We start from the raw sequence: 26,216 nt of genomic DNA, 5'->3' as shown, positions 1-26,216 counted from the left end.
AGATTTAAAGCAGGTTTTTTGTTGCTGGATTTTTGTTTTGTTTGTTTAATTTTGGTTTGTGCTTTGGGGTTCTTTTTATTTGTTTATTTGTTTGTTTTTCACCCCAAAGGATATAGGAATTAAAATTAGAATTTTACTTGAAGTAAAACTTCTTATCTCATCTAAAGTTCTATTATTCTTACACTAATTTTTTACATACTTCCAATCTTTACCCTTCACCCTTTTGCCAAATATGCCCTCAGTCTTTAATGTCTAGGATATGTATGGAGTGACAGAGGCAGTGAGTGGCTGCACTCAAGCCAATTTTGAGCAGAGTATCATCAAAAACCTGAGCTGAGATGGCACTAGTGCATGAAAATACTGTCTTGCTGGACAATGTACAGCCCGAGCCATACGGATATATGGAAAAAGGTTGAGTGGGTTGGCTTGTGACTCAGATGCCAACATACTGCTTTGAATTCAGGATTTTGTTAGGAGCAGTTTTAGAGCATTGCTGCCTGTTGAACAGATTATAAAGTACACTGAAGTGATGCCATGAAGCTTTGTAGATGCTTAAGGTGATGCACTTTTGCAGTTTATGTATTTTGGGGATACAAACCAGGGTTTAGCTCAACTGAAACAGCTCCAGTGGCGCTACGATGAAGCCTCCTGTGCTCCCACTACCTCCTCAGCAGATCCCGCCGGGCGCCCGCCCCTCTGTTTGTCGGATTGTAGGAGCACAGCAGCGTCCTCTACAGCCACAGCAGCCTCTCCACGGGGAAAACTCTCGCTGGAACTCGGCACGTGCGAAACCACTGGAGCATGGATGCTGAAAACCTCCCCCGCGGTTCCTCTGACCTCGCCTGCAGGAGGCTTTCAGTGCAGCACGTGGCGGGCTAGCAGCACCCTTGTGTTCAAGGGGCTCATTCCTGGGGAAGGTATCGCCCCTGCGGTCAGCAGTGCCACTGCTGGTGTGGTACTACTCACACTTGGTGTTACGAGCCTGCTTCTGATCCAAATCTTTACAGATTTAAAAACACATTTCTTATTCTTCTTACTTTCCTCGCTTCTGGGCTTTCAGAGCATGGTCCATTCACAGATTAGAGCCCTTATCTTTCACTACAAGAAGCCTGCACATCTGTTTGTTTCTAAATGTATTCTTTACATTAAACAGAAGCTGAGATTCTCAACCACAGCTTCTTGACTTCATCTACATCAGATAAAGAAAAGCACAAACCACTGTCAAACTTGCAATAAAATCATAAGAGGTACCAACCGTTCACACACACAAATCATTAAAGAGTGTACACAGACAGACTGGCTCAGTAACATATCCTCAGCTCACACAATCACCACGCGTCTCTCTCACCTGAGCTCTGTACTGGCTGGTACCTCAGCCAGTGACAAGCACACAAGTCTCACAAAGTAGCAAAACTTCCAAACTGAGAACATTCTCATATTTTGTATTTTTATTACATTCATTTTCATTACATTTATTCCCTCCCTGGATAAACAAGGAAAGCCACCATACCCTTTGCTCTCTGGATGCTGGAGATCTGCAGTAACATGACTGCAGTAGTTCTCTGATCCTCAGCATCTCACTACAGTGCCCCCCCCCCCCAAAACTACCTCATGCTTTATGTTAAATCAAACACCAACACGGGACACACAGCTACAACCTGAAAGGCCTCTCTATGGATGAATGGCACACACAGCAGTGGCCCTGCAGACAGGGCACAAGCGTGCAGTGTAAGGAAAGCACTGGACACATGACAGCATGCTCAAAGTAGAGGATGATATTCAGAGAAGCTATACCCAAGTTCATGGCACCTTGGCTCTTCTTATGCTCCTTTCACATCTGCATTTAATTGTTTGACCCTTGAGGTGAGCTGGCACCTGGCAGCCACTTTGGCTGAGCCTCTGAATAGATGAGGAAGCCTGTGAAGGTGATGTACTTGCCGTGGTTGCTGTAGGCACCATAGCCATCATGCTGATGGCTGTAAAGCCAAACGGTGTCCCCGTATTGCAGAGGCAGCATGATGCTCTGGCTCTGCATCTCCCGCCGCTTGGAGTGGTTGTCATCATAGATCATGGCCTGCACCTCATTGTGGTTCTTCATCAGCTTCACCGACATAGTCTTAAAGGGCATTTTGCCAATGGTGAAGGAGAAATAGTATGCACCAGGTATACGGCACGTGAAGATGCCAGTGGAGGCATTGAAATCTTTTCCAATATTCACAAACTCTGTATCAAATGTGATTGGCTCATGCTGGGTTTGCTTCTCATCTGTCCCCAGGAGACTTTGTGAGCGGGCAACGGAAAACGCAGAGCGAGGGTCTTGTACCCTCTTTGGCTGGTCAGACAACACGCGTCGCTGTGAAGCTTCATTCTGCTCTCTGGGGAGCTGCTGAATTGTGTGAGGGTGTGGCCCGAGCTCTTGAGAGTCAAGAGCATTCTGGAAGAAGGCAGAAGTATCTGGATAGATCAGGTAGCCATTGAAAGTTGTATAGGGCCCCACATTGCTGTAAAGAGCGTACTTGGGATCTCCGTGTAAACGCAGCCACACTGTGTCCCCGTAGTCAAGCTGCAGCATGGCACTCTGGCTGGCCACCTTGCGTTCCTTGCGGTGATGTTCATCATACACAATTACCTGCACCTCATTCTTGTTTCTCATCAGCATGACAGACAAGTTTTTCTTTGGGTATTTCCCAACGGTGAAGGAAAAGTAGTAGGCTCCTGGGATCCGGCAGCGGAACAGTCCAGTCTTGGGGTCAAAATCATTGCCAATATTCACATACACTTTGTCAAAGGTAATCACCATCTCAGAGCTTCCTTCCATGCTGCTGGTTCTGGCCACAGAGAAAGCAGAGCGAAATTCAGTACTGGTGTCTGCTGGGAAGCCATCTGCAGGAAGAAAAATCATGCAGCAAAGGAGGCCAAAGATGATCTGAACATTCAGTGTCATCATTGTATCTGGAAGAAAAAAAAAGCATAATTTAGCAGGAATAGCGTTAATTTACAGCTCACAAATGAGTTGAAATCCAGACCTGAATATTGCTAAGTAAACATGAAGATCTATGTCCAAATAATGAGAAATTTCCAGTGTGTTCTCTGAGCAGTGTATGGGACCACACCGTAGTTCAGATCCCAGCACCACTTTTATATTTTCCTGGGAAGAGCTGGACCTTTTTTAACCTGTTCTTGTGGAAAGAAAAATCATCTTCTCCTTTGAAAGCCTGACTATCCTACAGCTTGACTGCAAAACACCATGTTGCTCACACTGCAGAGGGATCTCAGAGCCTGCTGGGGATTTGCCAGAGCTCCCTTTTGTTGTGCCCTTTTTTATTCATAGGACCAAGGATGAAACAAAGCCCTACACAAACCCTGTATTATACAATGGGGACACAGCTGGAGGGCAGGGAGAAGAGGACATATGCTCTAGAGATTCCCATGCAGATGCCATTGCTTCGCAGTGCAGTAGTTGTTTCACAGGATGTGGAAGCTGGAAGCCAAGGAAGCTGTTAGATCCCATTATTCCAACATGAATCTGTGAAAAGTATAAAGAAATATGAAGAAGAAAGAATATTTAGGGAAGGAAGACAATGGAGAAAATTGCTCAAATAATAAAAAAAAGAAGGAAAACAAAATGGTAAGTAAAGGAAAATCTCCTAAAGAGTACAATTTCTGAGAGAGAACTGAAATACCAAATATGGGGAAACAACTCCCTAAATGGATAACGGACTAGACATAAAAATTTCTTTGACCCCTAAAAAAGTTAGGAGCTAATAGGACTTTCTGCTAATTTTTTTTTTTTTGGACTGAGGCCAAAAATTATCTGTTAGTGCTTTCAGGCTGGAAACAAAACTGCCAGTCATTCCAGTGAGAAGCTTCTCTTTCTGTCACCTTTCAGTGCTTATTAAAATATCATTCAGGCTAGGAGGCAACTGCCTGGTTTGCAGTCTGCTCCATCTGTCACCCCAAAACTGGTGCCTTGCCAACCTGAAAACAATGAATTCACAGACCAGCAGAACAGAATCAAAACATGCAACTCATTGGGGGGGGAGGGTTGAAGACAAATCCTGCATTAAAAAGGATAAAGGGGTAAATATTTGAATCATCTGAGATGGCCTAGTAATAGAAGTAAAGCACACAGAATGCACTTGGACTGTGAGGTGACAATGGGATCTGACTTTGGCAAGATGTGATACCTAGAATCACTCACCAGAAGGAATTCAGCTTGAACCCTGCTCTCTGACACTTGAGAATAAAACTGAAATCTGAGGTGCAGCTTTAATACATAAGAACCCAAGAATAAATTAGATTCTCAATTACATGAAAATGGCACACTAGCAAAGACTAAAAGAAATATCTGTCCATGTCCCAGTTTTACCTTAGATCACTTCTCTCACAGACATCTGTAGCAGGGCTCTCAGCCTAAGCAGGCTGGTAAGTTTGTCAGTGAAGAGCTGATCAAGGAGAGTTTGCTGTTCAGTGGAGCAAGGATGGACTGCTGATCAGTGAAAAGAGTGAGCAAGGATAACTGAGTGAGAACACTGAGCAAGGATAACTCTGCTGTTCTCAGTGCTGAAGAATGCTGAGACCAGCTTGACCAAACTCCCACCCCCACCACAAGGACACGCAAGACTGAGGCTCCCTGACCAAAGCTGGGAGCAGCAAGGATGTGCAGGTCCTGATTTGGAAGTTGAAGAGAAGGAACTAAAAAGCTGCCAACATATTTTTCAGCAGAAAGCACATTTTGCTGAGTAAGCCTGAGAACACATAATCTAAAAAATGCCTGCTTTGAACGCATATTAAAGTCAATCACTTTATACTATAAAAGGCCAGCGTCACTTTTGCACAGCAAAGATTTCTAGCATACCTCCCTAAGGTGTGTGAAGATCCTTCCCTTCAGTGGGGACACTCCTCAAGGTTATTCCTTGAGGCTGAACAACACAGATTTTCCCAGTTGTTGGTGTGGGTAAGTAACATCAATCTCTGCTTAACAATTATTCTGCTACCTTGAATATATTTGCTTTAATATAATTGCTTCAAAAACAGAGCACTAAATCAGTAGTAATAGCAATCCATACTGTGCAGGAAGTGATTCTGATTAAGTTTTTTTTCCCCTTAATCATTATTGTAATAAATTAAAATAAATAAATAATTTTATTTATATAAATATATCTGGTTTGCCATCCTTAATTCTGCAGGATGAAGGTGCATAAAAGCTCAATTAAACCTGTGTAACTCTTTAGCTATAAACCATCGACTAAGTCTGGGGCTAAGATTGTGTCCAGCTGTAGCTCAGTTCCTCTCTCAGAAAGAATTTAGAAAGGGAATCCTTTCTGTACCTTGTGGCTTCTGTTTGTGAAGGGAGGGCTTTTCTAATAAACTTTGTCTGAAGCTCCCATTCTGCCCGCGACATCTCAGAATTCTCCTCCATGCCCCTGAATTCAGAACGTTTTTCCTGACCTAGCCTGCTCCTTCAGGCCTCCATGGGCTGCAATGAAAGTTGCTGAGAAAGCTGAGTGATGTCAATTTGAGGCCACTCTCTATCATCTTTGAAAGGTGATGGGAGATCAGAGGAGGTCCCTGGTGACTGGAGAAAGGTAAATGTGGCACCCATGCTCAGAAAGGACGGGTGACACTACCTGCAAAACTACAGGGTAGTCAACAAGTTAGCCCCTCATTTTGGTCCCTGGGAAAATCATGGAATGTTCTTCTTAGAACACATTTTTAGTCAAAGGACATGTAATTTAGCCCATGTTATTTAACTGAGCATAGACTAGTCAAACTGATTGCTGTCTTGTGGGAAGAGATCAGTGGATGTCACCTGCATTTTAACAAGGCTTTTGTTTCAGTCTCCCAGCGCATTCCTCTGTCCAAATTTTGATGTTAGATAAGTGGACTACTAAAAAAGTGAAAAACTGACTGGATTATCAGGCTTGAGAACTAGTGTTCTTCAGATGTTTCAATATTATTTATCAATGTCCTGAGAAGCAGAGAGAATGCCCACTGATCAGTCTGCAGATGACACCAAAACAGATGGTTGACCAATATACTTGGAGGTACAGCTGCTATTCAGAGGGACCCAGACAGACTGGTGGGATGGACTGAAAAGAAATTCAGTGATGAGAAATGCAAAATACTGTACCTGGATACAAAATACTGTACCAGCCTGTGTGGTGGTACAGACTGATGACTGGTTGGAAGTCTGTTGAAAATGATCTGAAAAGGGTCTAGGGCTTCAGGAGAACAGTAATTTGTACCTGAGATAGTGCTGTGCCCTGCAGGTACTAAAGGCTTACAGCACTCTGGGGTGCAGAACAGAACACAGCCAGGAACCAGAGACTGTGATTACTCCTCTTCAGTTGGCACTTGAGTGATTCCAGAGGAGGGCAGCCAAGATGGTTGAGGTCTGAAGCACCTGCCCAACAAGGAGGGGCTGATTGAACTGGCCTTGTTTAGCATGGAAAAGAGAAAACTTTGGGGGGACCTAGTAGCAGCCTTTCACTGCCTTTAGTGGCTCCAGATAATGCAAGGTACTGCATTGGTGAGCATGGTGGAAAAGTAACAGACAATGGTCATTAAATCCGAAGGGGAGGAGTCAGACCAGATATAAGCAAAATAATTCCGTGATGAGGCAACTAAGAATATAACAGTTTACCGAAAGAGATTGCAAGATCTCTATCCTTGGAAGTTTACAAACAAGACTGGATTAAGCTGTGAGCAACCCAGTCTGCACTCAGTGTTGGCCCTGCTTTCAGCAGGAACTTGGACTAGAGACTTCCTAAGTCATGATTCCTGATTCTGTAACTGAATCCCATAGCTACTACTCCTTGCATTTAAAATTCACTCCCTAATAACCCTAGCCATGGCACTTACATGGAATTAACCAGCTAACAGCAGGTCTAACAGACAGACTATTTTCCCTCCAGCAAACTGAAGCATATTCAATGAAACAATTAATCCATACCTAAGTGTCATACATCTGCTTCCATGCTGTCTTTATTTTAGCTTACTTTGTAGTTTCTGTGTTCCTCAGGGCAATGACTGTCTTTCTTTCCATGTCTGTACAGCATTTGGCTACTGCTGCCATTTAAACAATACTAGTAGACCCTAATATCCCACCAAGAACTAAATCCCAAACTGTCACATTTGTGAGCCCAGCAGCTGGTTCAGCAGTATTATTTTTGCAGAGTGCTACATCCAGCATGGCAGGCTCATTCCAGCTTAGAAAACCAAGCCCTAAAGGCAAACTTTTAAGGGCTATTAGATGCTCCAGATTCATTCTCATTCATTGTTATTCCAGTGATCACCATGGTGTGGCTGCATGGAGAACCAGGATGACTGTGACATGGCTGTGTGCTCTTGAGACAACAAATGACAGGAAACGATAAGGCATTTACATTTTTAGCAACAAGCCTGCTTCTCTGAAATACTGCCTGGGCTCCAGACTTTGTTCAGCATATCCAGGAGTCAGGGGGGATACTGAAAGGACATCACTGCTGGCCAAAAAAAGCACAGAAAGACAAAACAGACCAATTTTAATAAAGTGTGTAGTGAATCTGACCTTATGAGCCTTCAAATGACCACTATCCTTGTTTCTGTTTGAAAGTTAATTTCTCTGTAATAAGGTCACTTATTAAACGTTGGATCACTCAGTACAGTTGCAAAGACCGTCTGCTGCTGCTGCCCCTTATTTATCAGCTCTTTCCAAAAGCAAGTCATTTAAATAAAGCAGTTAATTATGCTGTGCTTCCATTAGCAAGTTGTTTCCTTGACAGCTCCCACTCACCACTTTCGGCACTATTTAGGTTCTTTTAAAAATAATGTGGAAAGTATCTAATAACTGCCTCTCAAACTAAACCAGTCTAAGAATAATTTGCCAATCATTAGGAAGACACATCCAGCTGAAGGGGTTCTATAAACAGAGGCAACTCATGACAGCTTTTGGACTTGAGTATTCTCATAGTAATTCTGAAAGATCAAGCTGCCAAAATGCCCCCAAAATTGTTTATGGTGCCCAAGTCTCTTTTACTGGTATAGTTTTCTTCTGGCAGAGAAGAGATAGCACCAGGGATGTGAAGCTGGCTGCGGACACTGTGGCATCAGCCCTGAGTTCATGCTGTGATGGAAGTTTTAAAACTGAAGAGTGAAGTGAAAGATCCAGACAAGAGATGGAAAATAGGTCTTCAGTATGTGGCAGCTGTGTTATTCTCATTACATTTACACACAAATCAGGGCCCTTTGTCCCCTACCCTGCCATTCCTTATTGTCCCAACACCACAGAAGCATGGAAGAAGCTAAGCAGACCCAAGTGATAAGCTAGGTAGGCTACTGCTTTTACTTTAGGCAGTACCAGCAGGGACAGCAACCCACAGAGAAGAAGTCAAGAAACTAATTTGGAATAGGAGGCACAAAACACATGATGCAGCTAAACGATTCTCAAAGACACTGGCATTAAATTAGTGACCTGAAAAGAAGGGGCTAAAGTGGTACTGACTCACATAGTAGAACAAGAGTTGCAAAAGTTTCTTGAAAAGAAAGTCAGAATTCACCATTTGCATGACCCAGGAAATTTTAATAGCTTTGAGTTTGCTGGAGGTGATTTTTCTGTCCTGGAACAGAATCAATCCACCAGTGAAAAGACAATTAGTTTTACTCTTCTATTGAGACACGTGGATCTACAAAAGGACATTCAACAATATAAAGGTCACCCCATTTCTACACTTGCAGGACAGACCTACTTGTGAAACACACAAGGGTTTTCTTTTTATACCAAAATATTAATTATCCAGGTTCCCTAGTTCTACCTTATGCAAGAGTCCTTTAATTTCAGTGGGAATTTTGCCAGGAATATCACTGAAGAATGAGATATGAAACAAAATTGAAGCAGTACAATTGGCTCAGGTGTTACTAAAAGGTTTTTTAAATCCTGTAAGCTGCAAGAGCAAAGCCATGTTCTCCCTAGCTCTCACCCTAATATTTAAGGACAGTTGCAAATGTTTCAATTATTTGAATCAGTGAAAGCCTGTGTAATGAACATCTTTCTTGGACTATAGTTAGTGAGATTTCTTTTCCCAAGATACCACATACTGTCTGTTCCACTCATCCAACACAGATTAAGAGCATCACACGATGCAAATGCATCAGTTCTTCCAGCATCAAAGAGAAAATAATTGAGCACATCCTCAAAAGCAAAATCTGTGTAAGAGTACAGGAGTAACAAAATCAGTGATTCACTTAAGGCTCTGGCCTTTCTTGTCTTTTGATGAATGTGGTTTTTTTTTTTTTTTTTTTTTTTTTAACTCTGGCACAACCCTGGGAGGTAAAACATTGTCTGAAGCTTTCAGGATGCCTTTTAGAAACTATATGTCATGCCTTGAATGACAGACATGTATGGCATTAATATAGAAAATGCTTAATTTTGAATGTTTCCCTGAGTCAAGGGAGAGTCCTTTAACATAATAAACCATCTTCTGTGTACTCAAAAATCTGTGGAGAGGCAAAAATTATTTTCAAGTGCCTCAACTCCAGCCATACTCAGGAAAAGGAAATGGAGAGACTTTTTGGGCAGAAGCCACTACTATTACCCTGCATTTCAGAATATGATGAAACTTGCTTTTTCAACTGAAGTCCTAACAACTCTGGTTAAGCTAAAATGATATTATGTGAAATGATGTAAATTCACTGACCAAAATGAAAACATGATAGTTCTGACATTAGGATTTTTTTTTATTTAACATAATTTAAGAAAATTTGCCCTATACATTTGAAGTACCAGGGTGATACACTGCATCTGCCTTTTTGGCTACCATTACATTTTAAAATATATTAATTTAGACAAAATGGTGTTTTAGTAGAGAAGATGGCTGAATAAATCCCAGGGGGGAGCAAGGAGTTATTCCAGCATACTAATGCTTTAAGATGTAATATTTTTTTACATCCTTTTCTAAATGAACACATTACACAAGTCCAACTCTCCACCACAAACACACTACTCAAGAAAACAGGATTAAAACTTCAAAGCAAAGAAATGTACTCTAACATTGGCCAGAAGTGGAAGAACGAAAACACTGCTAGAACATTTGAGTTTAAAATGTAGTTCATAAAATGTGTTGAATACCGTAAAGTTGTTTTCACATGCAGTTAAAGCAGCAGTGGGTAAGCAATCATTGAAATTACACCAGCAATAAACAGTGAAAAAAACTGGCCATTGATGGGAAGGAATTCAGAGACAAACAGCTCCTGTGAAAGCAGAGGCCAGAGGAGACTGGAAACCACATCTTGAGAAAACCAAAAGTCTGCTGCTGTGCAGTGTTTATTTAACACTGCTACCTTTAGACATAAAACACTGAGACCATTTCAACAGTTGGAATTTTCCCATGGATCCCACTACAGTTACAGTAATATCAAAGTTAAACCATCTCTTTTCTCAGCTCCAAACATAATTTCCTTTTTTAACCTGGTTTTGTGTTCATTTCTTTTTCTTGGTGTGCACAAGAGATGCTGAGACTGTGGAATAAGGTGATATTGGAGCATTTCATCTCTCCAAGCAGGAATCATAATGCTGCACCAAGAGGCAGATCACACTGGCATAAAGGATTAAAAAAGAGTCTGGCCTGGAATATCAGGAGGTATTTTGATAGGCAAAAGAAACTATCTGACACTTTGTCAGTGAATACCATAAAGATCTCAGTTAAGAGAGTGAGAGACGAAGGCCCCAAAGGCAGACTGCACACTGCAATCAAGTTCTAGAGAGAGAGGACTCAGAGGACTCAGAGGATGGAGTAGAGGGCAATTTCCTTGTTCCAGGTGGCTGGGCTAGAAGCCATGTAGCAGGAGGAGTTTCCCACAAAAGTCCTGGGTGTTTTTGCCTGTGATGGTAAAACCATAAGAAGCAAAAGGACACTGCCAGAAACTGTACCAGCAACAGACCTACTGGGATGACGGACACTTTATGAGAAAGAATGCTGAGTACAAGCAATTCAGGCTATTCCAATGTGAAATTAGTCTCTAAAAATGAACAAGAATTATTCACAGGGTTTTTATTTTAAACTTCTCACCTGGCTTAAGATACTTAAAATGAACATGATAGATGTGGATATTAAAGATGTTTGCGTGAGTCCAGAGGAGGGCTACAAAGACAACCAGAGAGCTGGAGCACCTCTTCTATGAAGATTGGCTGAGAGAGTTGGATTTGTTCAGTTTAGAGAAGCAAAGGCCTCAGGGTGACCTTACTGCAGCCTTTCAGTACCTAAAGGGCTACAAGAAAGCAGATGACAGACTTGTCACAAGGGCATGTAGTGATAGGACAAGGGGGAATGGCTTTAAACTGAAAGATGGTAGGTTTAGGTTAGATATTTAGAAAAAGATCTTTCCTGTGAAGGTTGTTAAGCACTGGAACAGGATGCACAGAGAGTTGTGGATGTCTCATCCCTGGAAGTGTTCAGGGCCAGGCTGGATGGGGCTTGGAGCAACCTGGTCTAGTGTAAGGTGTCCCTGCCCATGATGGGGGGCGGGTTGGAACTAAATGATCTCTAGGGTCCCTTCCAACCCAAACCATTACATGACTCTATGAAATAAAATGGTTTGATTTCATCATCTGACAGAACTGTAATGAACAAGCAAGACCCAGTTAGTAGCACAGCAGTGCTAAAGGAGAAGAGGAAGGCAATGACTATACAAATGAGAGACTCTTTAAGAGACAATGAGGAAGAAAATTTAGAAGTGTTTACCAAATACTTTTCTAGGTTGGAGACAAAACTGGGAACCTAAGTAAAATGCAGATAGGTTTAGCATCCCAGGCTACTGCTGTAATTTTTCTCTTTTACTAAGAGTTTCTTCAGGAAAAAGAGAAATAATTTTCCCCAATAACGTAAGAAGCATGGGGACTTTAAAGGGTTCATACAGAAAGAAAAACTGTTTGGACAGCCCCACTGATCACAAGCTTATTAAGGCTTTCCTGTAGTGGCAGGATAGTTCAAATCCTTAGGAACATTAAAAAAAAAAGTCTGCTTTAAACTCAATTGGGTAAACTGAGCTGTGAGTGACAAAGTGGAAACACTAGGTAGGCAGAATGACACTGGAATGAGTACTCTGGAATCAACTCAAATTCTAAAACCTTTATTCTTTCTGCTTTATTGTTACACATCATAGCTCTTTCTAGCAGCCTTTCTACACTACTTCCTTCCAGTGAAGTAAGGTTTAGCTCTCAGGAAAATCTCCCCTCCCTCTGCTAACAAATGAAAGTCCAGCAACAGTTCAGAGAACATCAGTAGGTGTTTAGGTCATGTAAATACACCTACAGGATAGGCAGATATTTGACGTTTTTTGAACCACACTTTCCTCTATGGACCTAAGCAACAGTTTGCTTCAGTGCAGCTGAATTAATATTTTCATCCTCCACTCACGCTCACCAGAAGAGGAGGTTCCTGGGCTATTCTCAGAGTTAATGCTGTATTTGTCCATTTTCTTTAAATCCTTAGTTGCAACAAATACTTAGAAGCATTAAAGGTCATCAAGATGAGAGTAAATATTCCAGCCTGTATTAAACACAGGCTGTACAGGCTTTCCTTCCTGTTCCCTGTTGCCTTCCACTTTCATTCACATTCCCAGTTATCCAGCAGCACACTATGACACCATCAGCTGGGCAAAATCTTGCAGTGATTCTTTCTTGTTCTTCTCTCATTTCCTCACTAAGAATGAAAACAAATGTTAATAGTAGGTTTATTTGTCCAGGAACTAATATGAACCTGTGGGACCCAAGCTCCATAAAGATGTAGCAAATAGGAAAGCAATTGACATTACAGGAATTTTGTGTTACACCTTCCTGTTGAAGAGTCCTGGGAAATTGTGATGATATTACAAGAGATACTGGAACCTGTGGTGTGCTCTCAAGGCTTGTTCATTGTCCTCTCTGTAGTGATTTTTTGTCCTCAATTTTCCTTCTGTGAGTTTGTGCTCCTGCACTTTGTATCAGTGAATATATGATTTTAATTTAATTGCAATGCAAGATCCTAATCAAACAAAAACAAGTTTTAGATTTTTCTGTTTTCTTTTATAGCTGCATAGCCACACCTTCTCTCTCTTTCTCACTTCAGTGGGCAAATAATTTTTTCCTGGAACTCTGCACCTGCAGAAGTTGTTTTAAAACCCTTCCCCCACTCACTGGAATGCTGTCCTCCAGTCATTTCTCTAAGACCTGCCACATCACCCACCTGAGTGAAAGCTAGAGGGAATATGCTGGTTGTTGCTGGTTAATCATCAAACCTCAAGTTAGGATAAACCTGTGGAGTCCAGTAGAGGTCCCCTATGGGACTTAATGGATAGCTGAGTGCCAGCTGGGATTACATGCCATGACAACTAGAACCATTTTTATTTCATCATTGAGTCTGAACTCACTGTCTGCTATGAGCTGATTTAGCAGTCCAAAAATTTTCACAAGGTGGATAAATCTGGTCTCCATCCTGACAACATGCAGTTAACAGAAAACTGTCAGAAAGGATGAGATTAGTTTTACTTTGCTTGATAAATCAACTTCTAATGCTATGTTTCACACTGACTACTGTTTTCTGACAGTAGGCTTTGCAAATCTATCTGAAAAAACTCTCAAGGTACTGGGGCAGTTTCCTACAGGAGCGCTGCTTTCTTTGCGAGTTTTTTAGCATGTCTCAACAGGTAAGTCAGGAAAACATGCTGTCTTTTAACATCTGCCATCACACTCAGCCAAAAACCCACATTCATTTCTTTTCATGCCCTGCTGTTTCATTACTGTAAAGAAACTCAGAGAGCACTGAATTGCACTGCAGTGCCGCTCTACATTGTCAACTTGCGGCAACATCTCAATTTGGAAATTCACTGAGCTCTAGTTTAGTGAGGAAGGTGATAAAAGGCATTAAGATCCATTTATCTTTCATCTCTGCTCTGGCACTTTCATTTCTGCCCTTCCTCCTACTTGGTCAGGACACAGATCTGAATGAAAACTTTTGTGAGGGGAAAAAGGGGTGTCAGTCAAAGTCCACACATGCTAATATTTTTTCTGGTCCCGTTCTCCAACTGTCCAACTGGATCATACCATCATAGAATGATTTGGATTGCAAGAGAACTTAAAGATCATCTAGTTCTAACCCTCTGCCATGGGCAGGGACGCCTTCCACTAGACCAGGCTGCTCAGAGTCCCATCCAATCCGGCCTTGAGCACTTCCAAGGATGGACATTCACAACCTCTCTGGGCAAACTGTTCCACTGCTTCATCACCCTCACAAGAAAGAATTTCTTCCTATTATCCATGATAATCCTGTTGCTTTTGTACACAGGGAATTGGTAGACAGATCAAGAAACAATAATTGAAAGAATAATCACTGCCTGGGACTACCCCCATTTTTGTCACCGGACAGTTGAGACCCCTTGAGATAGAGATTTCCCCTGGTATGGAACAGAAGTTCTTGATGAACACTGAAATTCTTCAATACATATAGTAACCTATAGTGACAATTAAATGCAGCAAAGTAAATCAGCAATTAGTAATTGTCATGCTTATTAATACTGACACTTCACCACCAGCAAGGTGTAGTTCCCAATTTTCTGTCGTACCTGCCAAATCCCTTGTGACCAGACCTCTCTGAGGAAGATCTATAGACAGCTGGAATCTGAGTTCTTTCAATTTTTTACCCATCTTACTAGCAATTATTTCTCAGAATGCTATAGCTGTTGCAAATGAGACAACCCAAAGCTGTGAATTGATATTTGATATCTTCAGGAAAACCACAGTTTCTGATTCCACTTTTAAAACATTTAGTATATTTTGGTCCATTGATTTAATCAGCTTGTCATCTTTTTAACAGGGAACTGTGAAGTTCCTCCCCAACACCCTGCATAAGTCAAGTTTTCACTTCACAAGTTTTTGAACCTGGACTTTTCTGTGACAATCTGACACAGAGGTGCTGCCGCCTACAAGACAGAATCTACGTCCCTGGATAGAGGGACAGAGAGAAGCATTCCTCAACAATGCCCTCAATACACACATCTATTTACAAGGTTTTTCCAGTATCTGCTTTCTAGCTTTATATTGCTTCCAGTATTTAAAAAAACATCAGTCCTCTCATCATGGCAGCAGAAATGCTTGTGTGACTATTTCAGTAAAACTCTGTCTGCACCGGGGAGCTGCTGGTAAAAGGCTTTGGCATTGCCCTCAAAAAGCACTGCTGGTCACTGCTGTTCACTCATCAGTTCCTCATTCACAGGGAGGAAGCTCTCAGTGCCTGTCAAGTGCTCACAGATTCCAGGCTCATCTTTGTGACCAGCCAGGTTCCTCCCAGGCAAAATTGCCTTTGACAGCTTGAAGCTGATGCCTCTGATTTTGCTCATAGGAAAAGAATTTTGTTAAAATACTGAAATAACAACTGCAGCAATGCATTGGCAGGTTTTACCTGACTTTTAGACTCTAGTTGGACATAATATAAGGAACATGAAGGATGTAGCTGCTCTGAACCTGGCTATGCAGATGCCTCATTTAAAGCAGGCTTGGATATCATTATTTTGCATTAAATACACAGCTCATACTGAAAGAAGGACCATTTGCAACAGCCTACACAATTTCCTTACAGCCACAGTGAGAAATTCCAGTCATGCACCCTAAACCCAAACATTCATATTCAGTTCATATTTCAAGACAGTGCTTCCTCTATTCAAATTCTTTCAGTCACCTACCTTCCTTGTAGCTACTTCTGTCTAACAGCTCTCCTTTTCAAGATAATTATCAACATTTTCCACCAGGAGAAACATTTACCATCTGCAGAACCCCCTCCAGCATGTTCAGTATTTTTCTGCACAGCCTGTCTCAGATTTCCTCACAAGTTTCCCGGAGAATAACCCCTTCACCTTGTTGTCTCCTCTTAATAGTAAAAATAGGATTTTTTTTTACATTAGCTATATTTGCTTGATCTCCTTCCAGAACCACCTTGTTCCAAAGCTAAATTTCCTTTAGCACTGGATCACAGCAAGCCTTCTTTTGGATACCCTTTCTGTCTCTCAAATAAAGACTGTTTCATACACTCATCTGAGAAGTAAAGACAGTAAAAGCAAGGATGGGAAGAGGAATGATGAAATAAACTCAGGCAAAGCAGTATAAGCTGATGTCAAGCACTGCTCAGTCCTTGGGTCGAAGGGATGTGAATTCACTTTGAAATATCTGGGGCATCAAGTGACTGGCTTTCTAAGCATATAATTATTTTTCCCAAGGTGTTCCAGTAGTAATGGAAGATGAGGGGAGGGGGAAAATCCTTCACAGCTTATATAGTATCACAGTTTGTGCTCATGTGTCCTAGACTAAATAAAAAATCAGGATTTCCATCAATTTATCAATAATTCCAGTGTAAGAGTCTTTAAATTACAAGAGATTATTATGCTAATATGTTCACTGAGCAACAGCTCCATGAAAGCAGGCTACTAAAAAGTGTAGCCTAACTCTTCATTTTCTCCTTGTCTTGTTCATTCAACACAGATTCTTTCCAGCAGTTGCTTTGCAGCCTTTCAGTCCTAGAGAGTACCTGTTTTCACAGAAAAAATTCCCTATTGCCTGCTTGCTATAAAAACGCTTCCACTGCTCCCAGTAGTCTTTAGCTTCTCTAAGAGCTTTTCTTTTTGTCTGAGTGAAAAGGTCTAAAGCCTGAGGAGAGAGAAAAATCCCTCTCCCTTTAGAGGATTAAAATATTATTTGGTTGGACTCAGAATGTGTTCTATTCAGGATCTTATGTGCAGCCCACCACTTCAGCATCCCCAATGTTGATCATTGCTCTCTTTTTTCTTTTTACCTGTCTCCTCACAGAGATTCAGGATTTTTCACCATGCACAGGGGACTGTCTATTCCATTTATATGAAACAATATATGTTAAACCATGAGTACTACAGGACCTAGATTATCTCCCTGGATAAATGCCTAAAAATATAGATCATAGGACTATGATTTACTTTATTCCTATTCTGAATTCCATTATTTATTTCATTTTATCTATTAAACCCATTTTTGGACTACAGCCTTTCATTCAAGGAATAAAATACTAGAAGAGTTTGTATTTTCAGTTCAGATAATTTTACTAACTACTAATCTTGATTAATTTTTCTTCTTCCATAGCATTGTTTTCAGCATTCATAAACTGAATCAAGCATCTGCTCCTGGGAAATCAGAACGTTTCATTCCTTCCCCTTTCTTCTAAAAAGAGACACCTCTTCTAACTGTCTTCTAGAAAGCTCTTACTCTTCTTTCAGGCTCTTTTCAGAAAGAGGTGGTCTGTGGTCTTGGTGCTGTGCTACCCCTGGATATCAGACAAATATTAGAGCAGGGCCAACAGACTTCTTTTATTTCATTCACATGGAATGATCTACAAATAAATGCTGGAAGAATGGTCTAGAGGAGAACTTAAGACACTGAACAGTCCAAGGTGCTTTCCCATTATAGGATCACTAGCCTTATTTGATTCTTCACAGATGATGGTCTAACCTGTTCTTAAAATGTCTTCAGAACCTCCCTATATCAAATATCCAACTGTTTTTATTATCCTAGGTCCTAGAAAATTATTCTTGTAGTTTAAAATAATCTTACTTTCTGCTGCTTCTTGTTTTCTGCTCCATCCACCATGAAGAAAAGATCATTTCCTTCTCTATTTTTTATCTGAAGACTGCTATATTCCCCTGTCAAATTTCTGGTCTAAAAATTACAGTTATTTCAAATCATCTTGCAGGTCACATTTTTCTGACCCATGATGAGTCCTACCGCACTCCTCTGGACTCCCTCTGATTGAATTGCATCTGTCTCAAAGTGCAAGAACCAACACTTTGCACCGGCCCCCAAGCTGAGGCTTTGGCCTCAGAGCAAAAGGATTTTGCTTCATGTCTTCCAGACTTCCATGTCTTTTACATATCCTGGCAAGATGTTTGCCTTTATTTGCAACAGCATGACATTGACTCATATTCAGCTTGTGATCTATCATAACATATTCTTTTCTGCGGAGTTGCAACCTAGTCATTTACTTCTGCCTTGTGCTTATTTAGTTGGTAATTTCTGCCTTATTGTAGTACCTTGTATTTATCCCTACTGAATTCAATTCAGGTCATTTACTAGAAGGTCTTCCAATTTATTGGAAAAATTTTGAATTCTAGTATTTTCCTCCTGCATATTTCAAGTGTCACAGTTTTATGTCCCTGGAAAACGTAATATACCCACTCCTTATTTACCATCCAGGTCCTCTAAGCAAACACTGAATAAAAGCAGATCCAGATTACCCCAATGCAGCTACTGTGTCAGTGTTGAGCAGCTTGTGGCCTCTCTGAAGGACTGGCACATATTAAAAGCATACACATTATGAGCTCTGAATCTTCTGATATTTAAAGAAGATCTGCCTGTTCAGATAATCCCGTTTACCCAGTTTATAGCCTCCTTTACCTGCTATGTTCTATGCCTCACCAAAACAAATATTTGCATTAATGTGCTAACCATAGTCAAGAATCTCAACTTTTACATTAAATATACCCAAAACCCAAATGAAATCTCTCACTCTTTTTCTACGAATAGCCTTTAATATGTAAACTGAAGTAAATTATGTCAGAACCTGTTGGAATACTGGCAAAATAATTGGGAAAGATGTGACCATTTCTCTTCATAGATTTAGGGGTATGATAGAAATGCCCTAATTTATTACATTCACTGTAGTTACAACAGCAGCATACACTTCAAGGGCAGAACCAAGGCAGCTGGTCGATTTCAATGGACTGAACATTTCCTTTGCATCTGCTCTTGACCAATGACTTCAGGATCTTTTCCTTGGAGCTGAAATGCCAGCCATGAAAGTCACGAGCAGGCACATCGCAGACAGTGAGCCTTTGTGTACATTGGAATAAAGATGATCTGGTATTCCTCCTGACAACAGAGGCTTAACTCTCTGGTCTAGCCCTGACTCTTATTCCAGTAGTCATGACCACAGTGCCCCCAAATTCCTTAACCCAATATGGACAGTTTTCCTGGCACCGTGGCTGAGGCCCCTGCACAGCAGAAAACATGCATGGTGCAAATTAACCAGCTGGAGGGTAAAGAGGGAAAAATAGGGCTTTATAAATTTTCCCTGTTTCCCAGTGGGGCCCTAGTAATCAATTATTAGCCCCTGGAGTAGTCACTTACTGCTTGCTCTGCGATCATCTGATTCTGGCAGTGTTACCTCTGCTGGAAACCTCAGACCTTTGATTAGATGCAGCAGGAATTCCTCCTTTGTTCTCTAACCTGTCTGGAGGAAACATGCAACTAGAAAGAGGCTTTACAGGGACAAGAACCAAGGGGTAGACTTGGTATTCACAGACCACCAGCAGCACAGCACTTGTGTAGTACTGGCTTATCTCATTTGAACACAAATTTCCTTATCTAGAAGAGGGTCAAAGCAAGAGGTACAGAAAAGCTGAAAGGAAAAATGAAGTCCTGACTTTACTTCTGCTTGGACTGGACAGCCAACGGGATCCATACTAAATTTCTGAGTGCCAAACAAGAAGTAAGAGGCTTTTAATTTCTACTGGGTGAAAATCACAGCCAGTATTTCAAATATTGTAAGATGAACTATCAAATTGCCAAGTGTCTTCCAAGACAGTAAAGACACATGTGTCTTCCAAGACAGTAAAAAGAACCTCCCCCCTATAGATTAGTCAGTAAACTGTAATTCAGTGAAACATTATTTTCTTTAACTAGGTACCTTGGAGTAGAATGCATGCTTCATACTTTGGTGATTTAAAAAGGTAGCTGAATGGATGAGTTCAGGAGTAAAACCCACCAAATCCGAACATCTGACCTCAGATGCTGATGACAAAGCCCCAGACTTCAGCATCTACAAGACTATAGCAATTTTAAGCCCTATTTTTTTCTCTATTCTTTTGCCTGAAAGTCAATGCAGAGATTGACTCATTCTCTTGGAGGGAGATATTTCTCAGCTGAAAATATTATATTCTCAAAGATACTCACCTCCCTAGAAATCTACTGTTACTATCAGTATCAGTTAATTTCAATGCTTTCTGTCTATAAGTAACCATAAGAATGGGTGAAAATCTGGCACAATGACAGTGATCACTCAGAGGCTCACTGCCTGTCCATTTTCTGCTAGCACTGGCCTCTTTTTCTTTTCGTCTTTGTATTACAGGGTGCTCTGCACAGAAGGTTCAAACTATCTTGTCTCTTTACACCTTTGACATATCATTTTTCTCTGTGTGCCTGTGTTCATCTTGGTTACTTTACACAAAAGGTTATTTAGGTTATTTTATACAAGTCTTCCAAGAGCTGGTGATGAACAGGCAGCCTTGCTGCTCTTCTGAAATACATGTTTTATTAAAATAGAGACTATAAAAGCTTATCATGCACTACATGACCACAGGTCACAGGATAGTAATCCTGTTTTTTTCACAAGTATAGCTGCTGCCATTGTGGGCCCCCCCAGACTTCTGTATTTGGAAAATATGAATAGTTCACAGTTTATGAATGGAGAGCACAGCACAATGGATAGATGATTACACAAGTAAAATATAAATAACAACAACATCACAACTAAAACATAAATAACAACAAACAGGGTTCTGAGTTTTGGCGCCAAATCTCACGTTCCAATGCATTTTATTTCTGCATCTGTTTCTTCACCTACAAAACAGCAAATGTCTATAACATCAACAAATTGTCAGATTTAAACCAATTCTCTATCGAAGCCATAGGTTCTCCATTAATGGCAACCAAATGCCCTCTGAAGGCATTGCTTCTTTCAGATGGAAAATATAAAACTCATGTGCAGAGCCTAGTCCATGAACCATTCAGCACTTTGAATTATAGCTTTTTAGAGGGAAACAGAAGGAATGCACAGGGTAATGCTGCTCTATTGGGAATCCTCATTCTTCCTTGACACACCTCCTAGTGCTACAAATTAACCCTTAAAAATGGCTAGACAAGGATACAGCTGCCATACGCCAAGATAGGATTGCAGCCTCACTGGTGTGTTTCAAACTCTTGTTACACATCCTGTCCCTGGAGAAGAGAAACTGCAGAAGGTTGCAATAGCATCAGAATGAATAATTGAAGCTTGGCTCATTCAGAATGTGCATAAACGGAAGGGTCACAATGCTGCCTTCTAGTCAGCCAGCAGCGCAGAAACTCACCAGTGTCTAATAGAAACATCATCTGGAGATACTGACCTACTTCTCTGGGAGCTTCTACAGAGTGGGTTGAGGAGACGACCGTGGGATGGCCAAGTACATAGAGGATTAAATCGTATTATCTAACAGAAAATCGTACATTACAGACTCAGTTGTATATGCTACTCTTGAAAAAACCCTCGGGACTTTGTTCCACCAAGAAACCAGAGATCCATGCAGGATTAATGCTATTTCTCACCTGAGAAACTCACCTTGCCAGGATGCTCTTCCCAATGGCGAGTCCCTAGGAGGTTTTCCTACCTCGTCTCCATGACAAGTGGGGCCAAAATTTTATACCCTTTCCTACATAAACTCTACAGCCATTTCATATTGGGGATAATAGGTGTGAGGGAGGGTAACTCGTGCATTTCCCGCTATTGTCCAGCCGCTCGGTGGGAACGGAGGGAGTGCAGCCCACCCGCGCCCTGCCCGCCGCCCCGAGGGCCGGGGGCTTGGACCCCGCAGGGTGCCCCGAGCGCAGCCCCCCTTCTCCAGGACCGCGGCGGCCGCCGCCAGAGCCCCGACGGTCCCTCCGCTCCGCACCGGCGGCCGCCCCTCGGGAGCCGCCGGGGCCAGGCCCGCCCGCGGCCCCGCTGGCATCGCCCCTGTCCGAGCGGGGGATCCCATCTCCATGCCCGGCCCTGCAGGTGCAGCCCGGCCCCGGCGGCGGCGGCTCCCCCGGCACGGTACCTGCTGCGCCCCGCGGCGGCGGCTCCGCGGCGTTGGGGTCTGAGCGCGGAGCGGAGCGCGGTGCGGAGCGGGGCCGCGGCGCTGCCTGCGCACTGACAGCTCGGGAGCCGCGGCGGCGGCGGGGGCCGGGGCTGGAAGGGGGGCTCGGGCACCCGGGGCTCCGGCGCCGAATCAGTGACGGGAGGAGGGCCCGGGGGCGGGCGGGAGCGGGGAAGGGGAGGGGGCGGCGGGGCTCGGGGCTCTGAGCCCCCCTCACCGCCGCAGCCCGGGCGGCCTCCGGGAGGCGCCGGCGCCCACGGGCGCTGCGGGCCGGGGAGGCGTGCGAGCGCCACACGGACAAGGGTGACCGAGGATGCGGCGCTGTGACACGGCCGGGCCGGGCTCCCCGCTGCCTTCCCGGGAGGAGAGGGCGCTGGGAGACGGGCGCCGCGGGATGATGCCCTTCATTCAGCACAGCGGCGGCTGAGCCAGGCGGGCGAGCTCCCCGCGCCGCTCCCCGCCCGGCGCACGGGGCAGCGGTGGGGCAGCGGCCGGACCGCGTGGGGCGGCAGCGCAGCGCCCTCCAGTCCCGGGCTGAGCCACCCGGGACGGGGCTCCCGCCCCGGCCGTGCTCGGCCAGGCTGATGAGAGAGAGGAAACAGCCTTAGCTAGACCAAAGGATGTGACTGGGGGAAGCGACAGGCTTTTGGCTACCCAAGATCATGTTCATGTCTGACCTTCTGCTCTGGAGATCTCTGCGAGTCACAAAGCATGTCCATAGACCAGCTGTGTTATTTGGTTTATCAAAAGCTTGTATCTCTCTCTAGAAGCTTGGCTTGCCTTAGATCATCACCTAACAACAAGAAGGCTACTACTTGTTCCTTTGAAGGCTGGCGCTGATTTTTGCTGACAGCAAAATAGTAGGCTTTTCACATTCCTGATCTGAGTTGAAGAGCAAATTTGGGGTTTTGTAAAGCATGTTTATTATTAACCCTGTAAAATCTAATGTTGACTTCCAAAAAGAAGATTTAAAGATGTGAATGTTTAAAAAATGTTCTGGCTCTCCAACACTAAAGGTCTTTTACCCTTTGTCATGGTTTGACACTGGCACAATGCCAGTGCCCCCATGAAGATACTTTCTCCCTGGTTTCTGCTGTGAGATGTGACCAGGAATAAGCAAAGCAGGCTCTTACTTAGGAAAGAAAAGAACCAGAACTTTATTAACTACTCTACAACTACAAATAAAAAGGAACACACACATACAGGGAAAATGAAAACTTCACAAATGCATTTCCTCTTCCCCCCACCAAATTTCCAACACAATACATTTGGTTCCTCAAATCACCAACTCTCGGTCCAGTACCACCTTTTAGACAATCAATCTTCAGTTCATCAAGAGGAGAGGAGTCTTTCTTGTACCATGGGCTTCCCCTGGAAACACAGCTGAAGCCTCGTGTGCTTCTGTGTCACTCGTGGCACCACCCGGAGTACATCTGCCGTCGTGACTTTTCCTTTCCATGTCCAGTGCTCTCACCACTGAACACGGACCAGAACTGCTTCTAGGGTTGTCTTTTAAGGATGCTCTGTCCTGATCCAAAAAAGGCACAGTCTCTCCTTTGGGACACCTGTCCCCACAATCTCTCCTTTTGGGACACCTGTCCCCCCCATATTTTTTCACCCCCTGGGGCCGAGGGGCACCAACACTGAACCCTCTTGGTTCTGAGGCCATTGCCTCCCCCTAGAATGCAGTCTCTGTATCACAAGGAACATGGGTCTGTCCATGGCTGTACAAAAAGAGTCCAGCAAAAGCCACTCCATCATCTCTTCCCACTAGGATTCTTCTCTATTCTTCTACTATCTCTCACTCGCCCAGGCCTCTCTCACACTGGCCCATTTCTTTCCTCATCTTCCACTCTATCTTCTAGGAGAGGTCAATGATCTGTAAAGTTCTCATTCTCTAAAAAGGGGTTAAAAGCTCTTACAAGCGGCCGGCTGAACCCCCCCCTCTTCTCCGTCCCAGCCGTGCTGCCGGCACAGGCCCATGTTTATCAAGCTTCAAGGTTACAGTCTCAGGCAGCGGCTCTCTTTCTTTCTCTCCCTCTGTGTCCCTCAGGGGGGGCTGCCCGATGGCTCCCGGTGTCTCTCTCTCTTTCTCTCTCTTCCACCCTTCCACCCCGGGGCTCAGGCCTACCTCTCTCGGCCTCATGGCTTTCCCCTCCCCCTGCCCAGCCAGCAGCTGGGCCGGGGGAGAGACCCGAACTCTTTCCCGCCGGAAACCCAAGAGGACCCTCCCAGGGGAGAGCTCTGCTTTTAACCCCGTGTTCTCAGAGGCGTGTCCATGTCCCAATGGCCAGGTTAAATGCCAATATTAAAGTCTGAATATCCATTGGCCAAAAACACAGCATCCCAAAAAACACATTTCCTGTCAAACCACCACACCCTTCAACACCCACTTGCTATGGGAGGAATTTAAATGCCAGTGTACTCACTCAGAGCAGTGAGTACACTGGCACCTAGTAATGTTTCCCCTTGTGCATTGTCCAGCCGTTGTTGCCCTGTGCTGGCATGCTCTGCTATCCAATCTCCATCCCTCTTGTGGCAGATACCAGGACTTTCTCCTGTTGCAGCAACAAACACGTTTGAATCAGTTTTCACATAAGACACGTACCAGTCACAAGGCTGATTCTTACAATAGACAGAGAATGGAAAAAAATAAAAGAAAACAAAAAGCTTTTTTTTTCTGAAATTCTGAGAGGAAGAGGACTGACAGATGGAATGACCAGAAAGTAATTTACTCTTTGGGGCGAGGATGCAATTTATGGCATAACAAGAACTTCCTACTGCTTGTTTAACATGGTGTGCATATCATATTAAATACCTGCCACCCTGCAAATCATCCCTATCTCTGTACCCACCAGGTGCTGCATTGTCCCCATGTTATATCTTTTTCCTTCCCTCATACAGAGCAAAACAAAGGTGTTGATGACAGGCAGAATGAGACATGAGAGAGTTAGAGACTAACCCTCATGTGGGTCTGGTAACAGCTGTCAGCTGAGCAGAGTATATCCTGGATGGGCTCACATCCAGCTGGTACTGCTGGCTAAACATATTTTGTGCTCTCTTAACAGCTTCTTTACACATTTCAAAGGACAGATTACTCAACCCTCAATTCACTGCTTTTGGAGGAATGAATGGACCACTGACTCCCAGGATATGAGAATGCTCATCTTGGACATAAACTAAACAAATGTATTCCTTTTAATCATCTAGCAATGATAGCAGTGCTGAGTAATTATCAACAGTATGATAAACTGTCCTTCTGAATATCTATGTTGCCACTGGGGTCAAAGTGATTGAGTACTAAGATACTACAGTATTATAAAATAGATGTATATTTTCCATTATCCTGTGTAGTCCAGATGAGCTGTGCTCTGTTCTGCCTCTGCCAGACAGATTTTCTTTCTCCATGGGGCAATGCTAGTACATGCCTCTTGTGCCCCAGCTGAGGAGAGGCAGAGGTCTGAGAAGACAACTGTGCTTCCATCCAGCAGCAGCTAGTGGATTTACTACATCTCCTTGGAAAAGTGCTAAAACAGAGCAGAGCTGCCTTATCTGTGGGTTCTCAGGAAAGAGGCAGGAGAAGGTGGAGGTTTTGTGGGGGGAAAGGAATACACTTCCCAAAAACAGAGAGCAGAAAAAGAGCTTCTAGTCCCACCTCATACTGTTGCCTTCACTGCAGCTGATAGTCCTCCCCACAAGGACATGAGGCCCCATGGGTGCATTGGAATGTCTTTTCCATGTTAGTATTCTGAAAATTCTCATGGCATAACTCATTAATAAATGGCAGCCTTGAAAGTGTAAGAATCAGTGCTATAAAGTTCAAGACTGTGGAAGAGGATGCTTATATTTTTAAAAATGAAACTGATTTCAGTCACTTGTACTCATTCACTCCTATTTAACATATTCACTCATAGTCATAAGCACCAAGATATGTGTGTGTGAGGTCTGCTCATGGCTCTGTGTGTATGGGTGTGTGTGACACAGAGGACAGGGGACAGAAGCTCCTGAGTCCTTGGGATGCCTTTTAGGTTTGTCTTCATCAGGCATAAGAAACCACAATTTTGACAAGCAATTTTATGACCCCTGTGAGTCAAGAATGTCATGGCATGACTATGACCTCAGTTTTGCATTTTTCATCCTCCCTAAATCTTAGGCAAGGCTGTTGCCCATCATCTTTGTTTTCTCATTCTGGGTATCTTTATTGCTGCCGTCCTGTTGAGAGAAAAGGGATGGGCCATCTTTGAAGTGACTGTATCAGAGCACAGACCTTCTGGTGTTGATGTATGCATATTCCT

At 43.2% G+C, this 26,216-nt stretch overlaps 1 protein-coding gene and 1 long non-coding RNA gene across 2 annotated transcripts; both read right to left on the bottom strand.

Annotated features, from left to right (window-relative positions):
• Nucleotides 1-1,426: 1,426 nt before the first annotated feature.
• On the bottom strand, nucleotides 1,427-22,015 carry C1QTNF4 (C1q and TNF related 4). The gene is made up of 2 exons (XM_066552683.1): nucleotides 21,883-22,015; nucleotides 1,427-2,952 (listed from the first exon to the last, which is right to left on the bottom strand). The coding sequence occupies exon 2, from the start codon at nucleotides 2,945-2,947 to the stop codon at nucleotides 1,844-1,846; it is 1,104 nt and encodes a 367-aa protein (XP_066408780.1). The 5' UTR covers nucleotides 2,948-2,952; nucleotides 21,883-22,015; the 3' UTR covers nucleotides 1,427-1,843.
• A 1,039-nt stretch (nucleotides 22,016-23,054) lies between these two features.
• On the bottom strand, nucleotides 23,055-24,127 carry LOC136558289 (uncharacterized). The gene is made up of 2 exons (XR_010783849.1): nucleotides 24,053-24,127; nucleotides 23,055-23,782 (listed from the first exon to the last, which is right to left on the bottom strand). It is a non-coding gene; the product is annotated as an uncharacterized lncRNA (long non-coding RNA).
• Nucleotides 24,128-26,216: the final 2,089 nt, after the last annotated feature.

The sequence above is a fragment of the Molothrus aeneus genome, chromosome 6 (genome assembly GCF_037042795.1).
Source record: "Molothrus aeneus isolate 106 chromosome 6, BPBGC_Maene_1.0, whole genome shotgun sequence".
NCBI classification, from domain to species: Eukaryota; Metazoa; Chordata; class Aves; order Passeriformes; family Icteridae; genus Molothrus; species Molothrus aeneus.
The sequence above is the reverse complement of the archived record's forward strand: the minus strand, read 5'-3'. Positions and strand labels throughout refer to the sequence as shown.

Bases quoted from the DNA above. Each gene is read 5' to 3' on its own strand.
- C1QTNF4 (XM_066552683.1), bottom strand. From the start codon at position 2,947: ATGATGACACTGAATGTTCAGATCATCTTTGGCCTCCTTTGCTGCATG.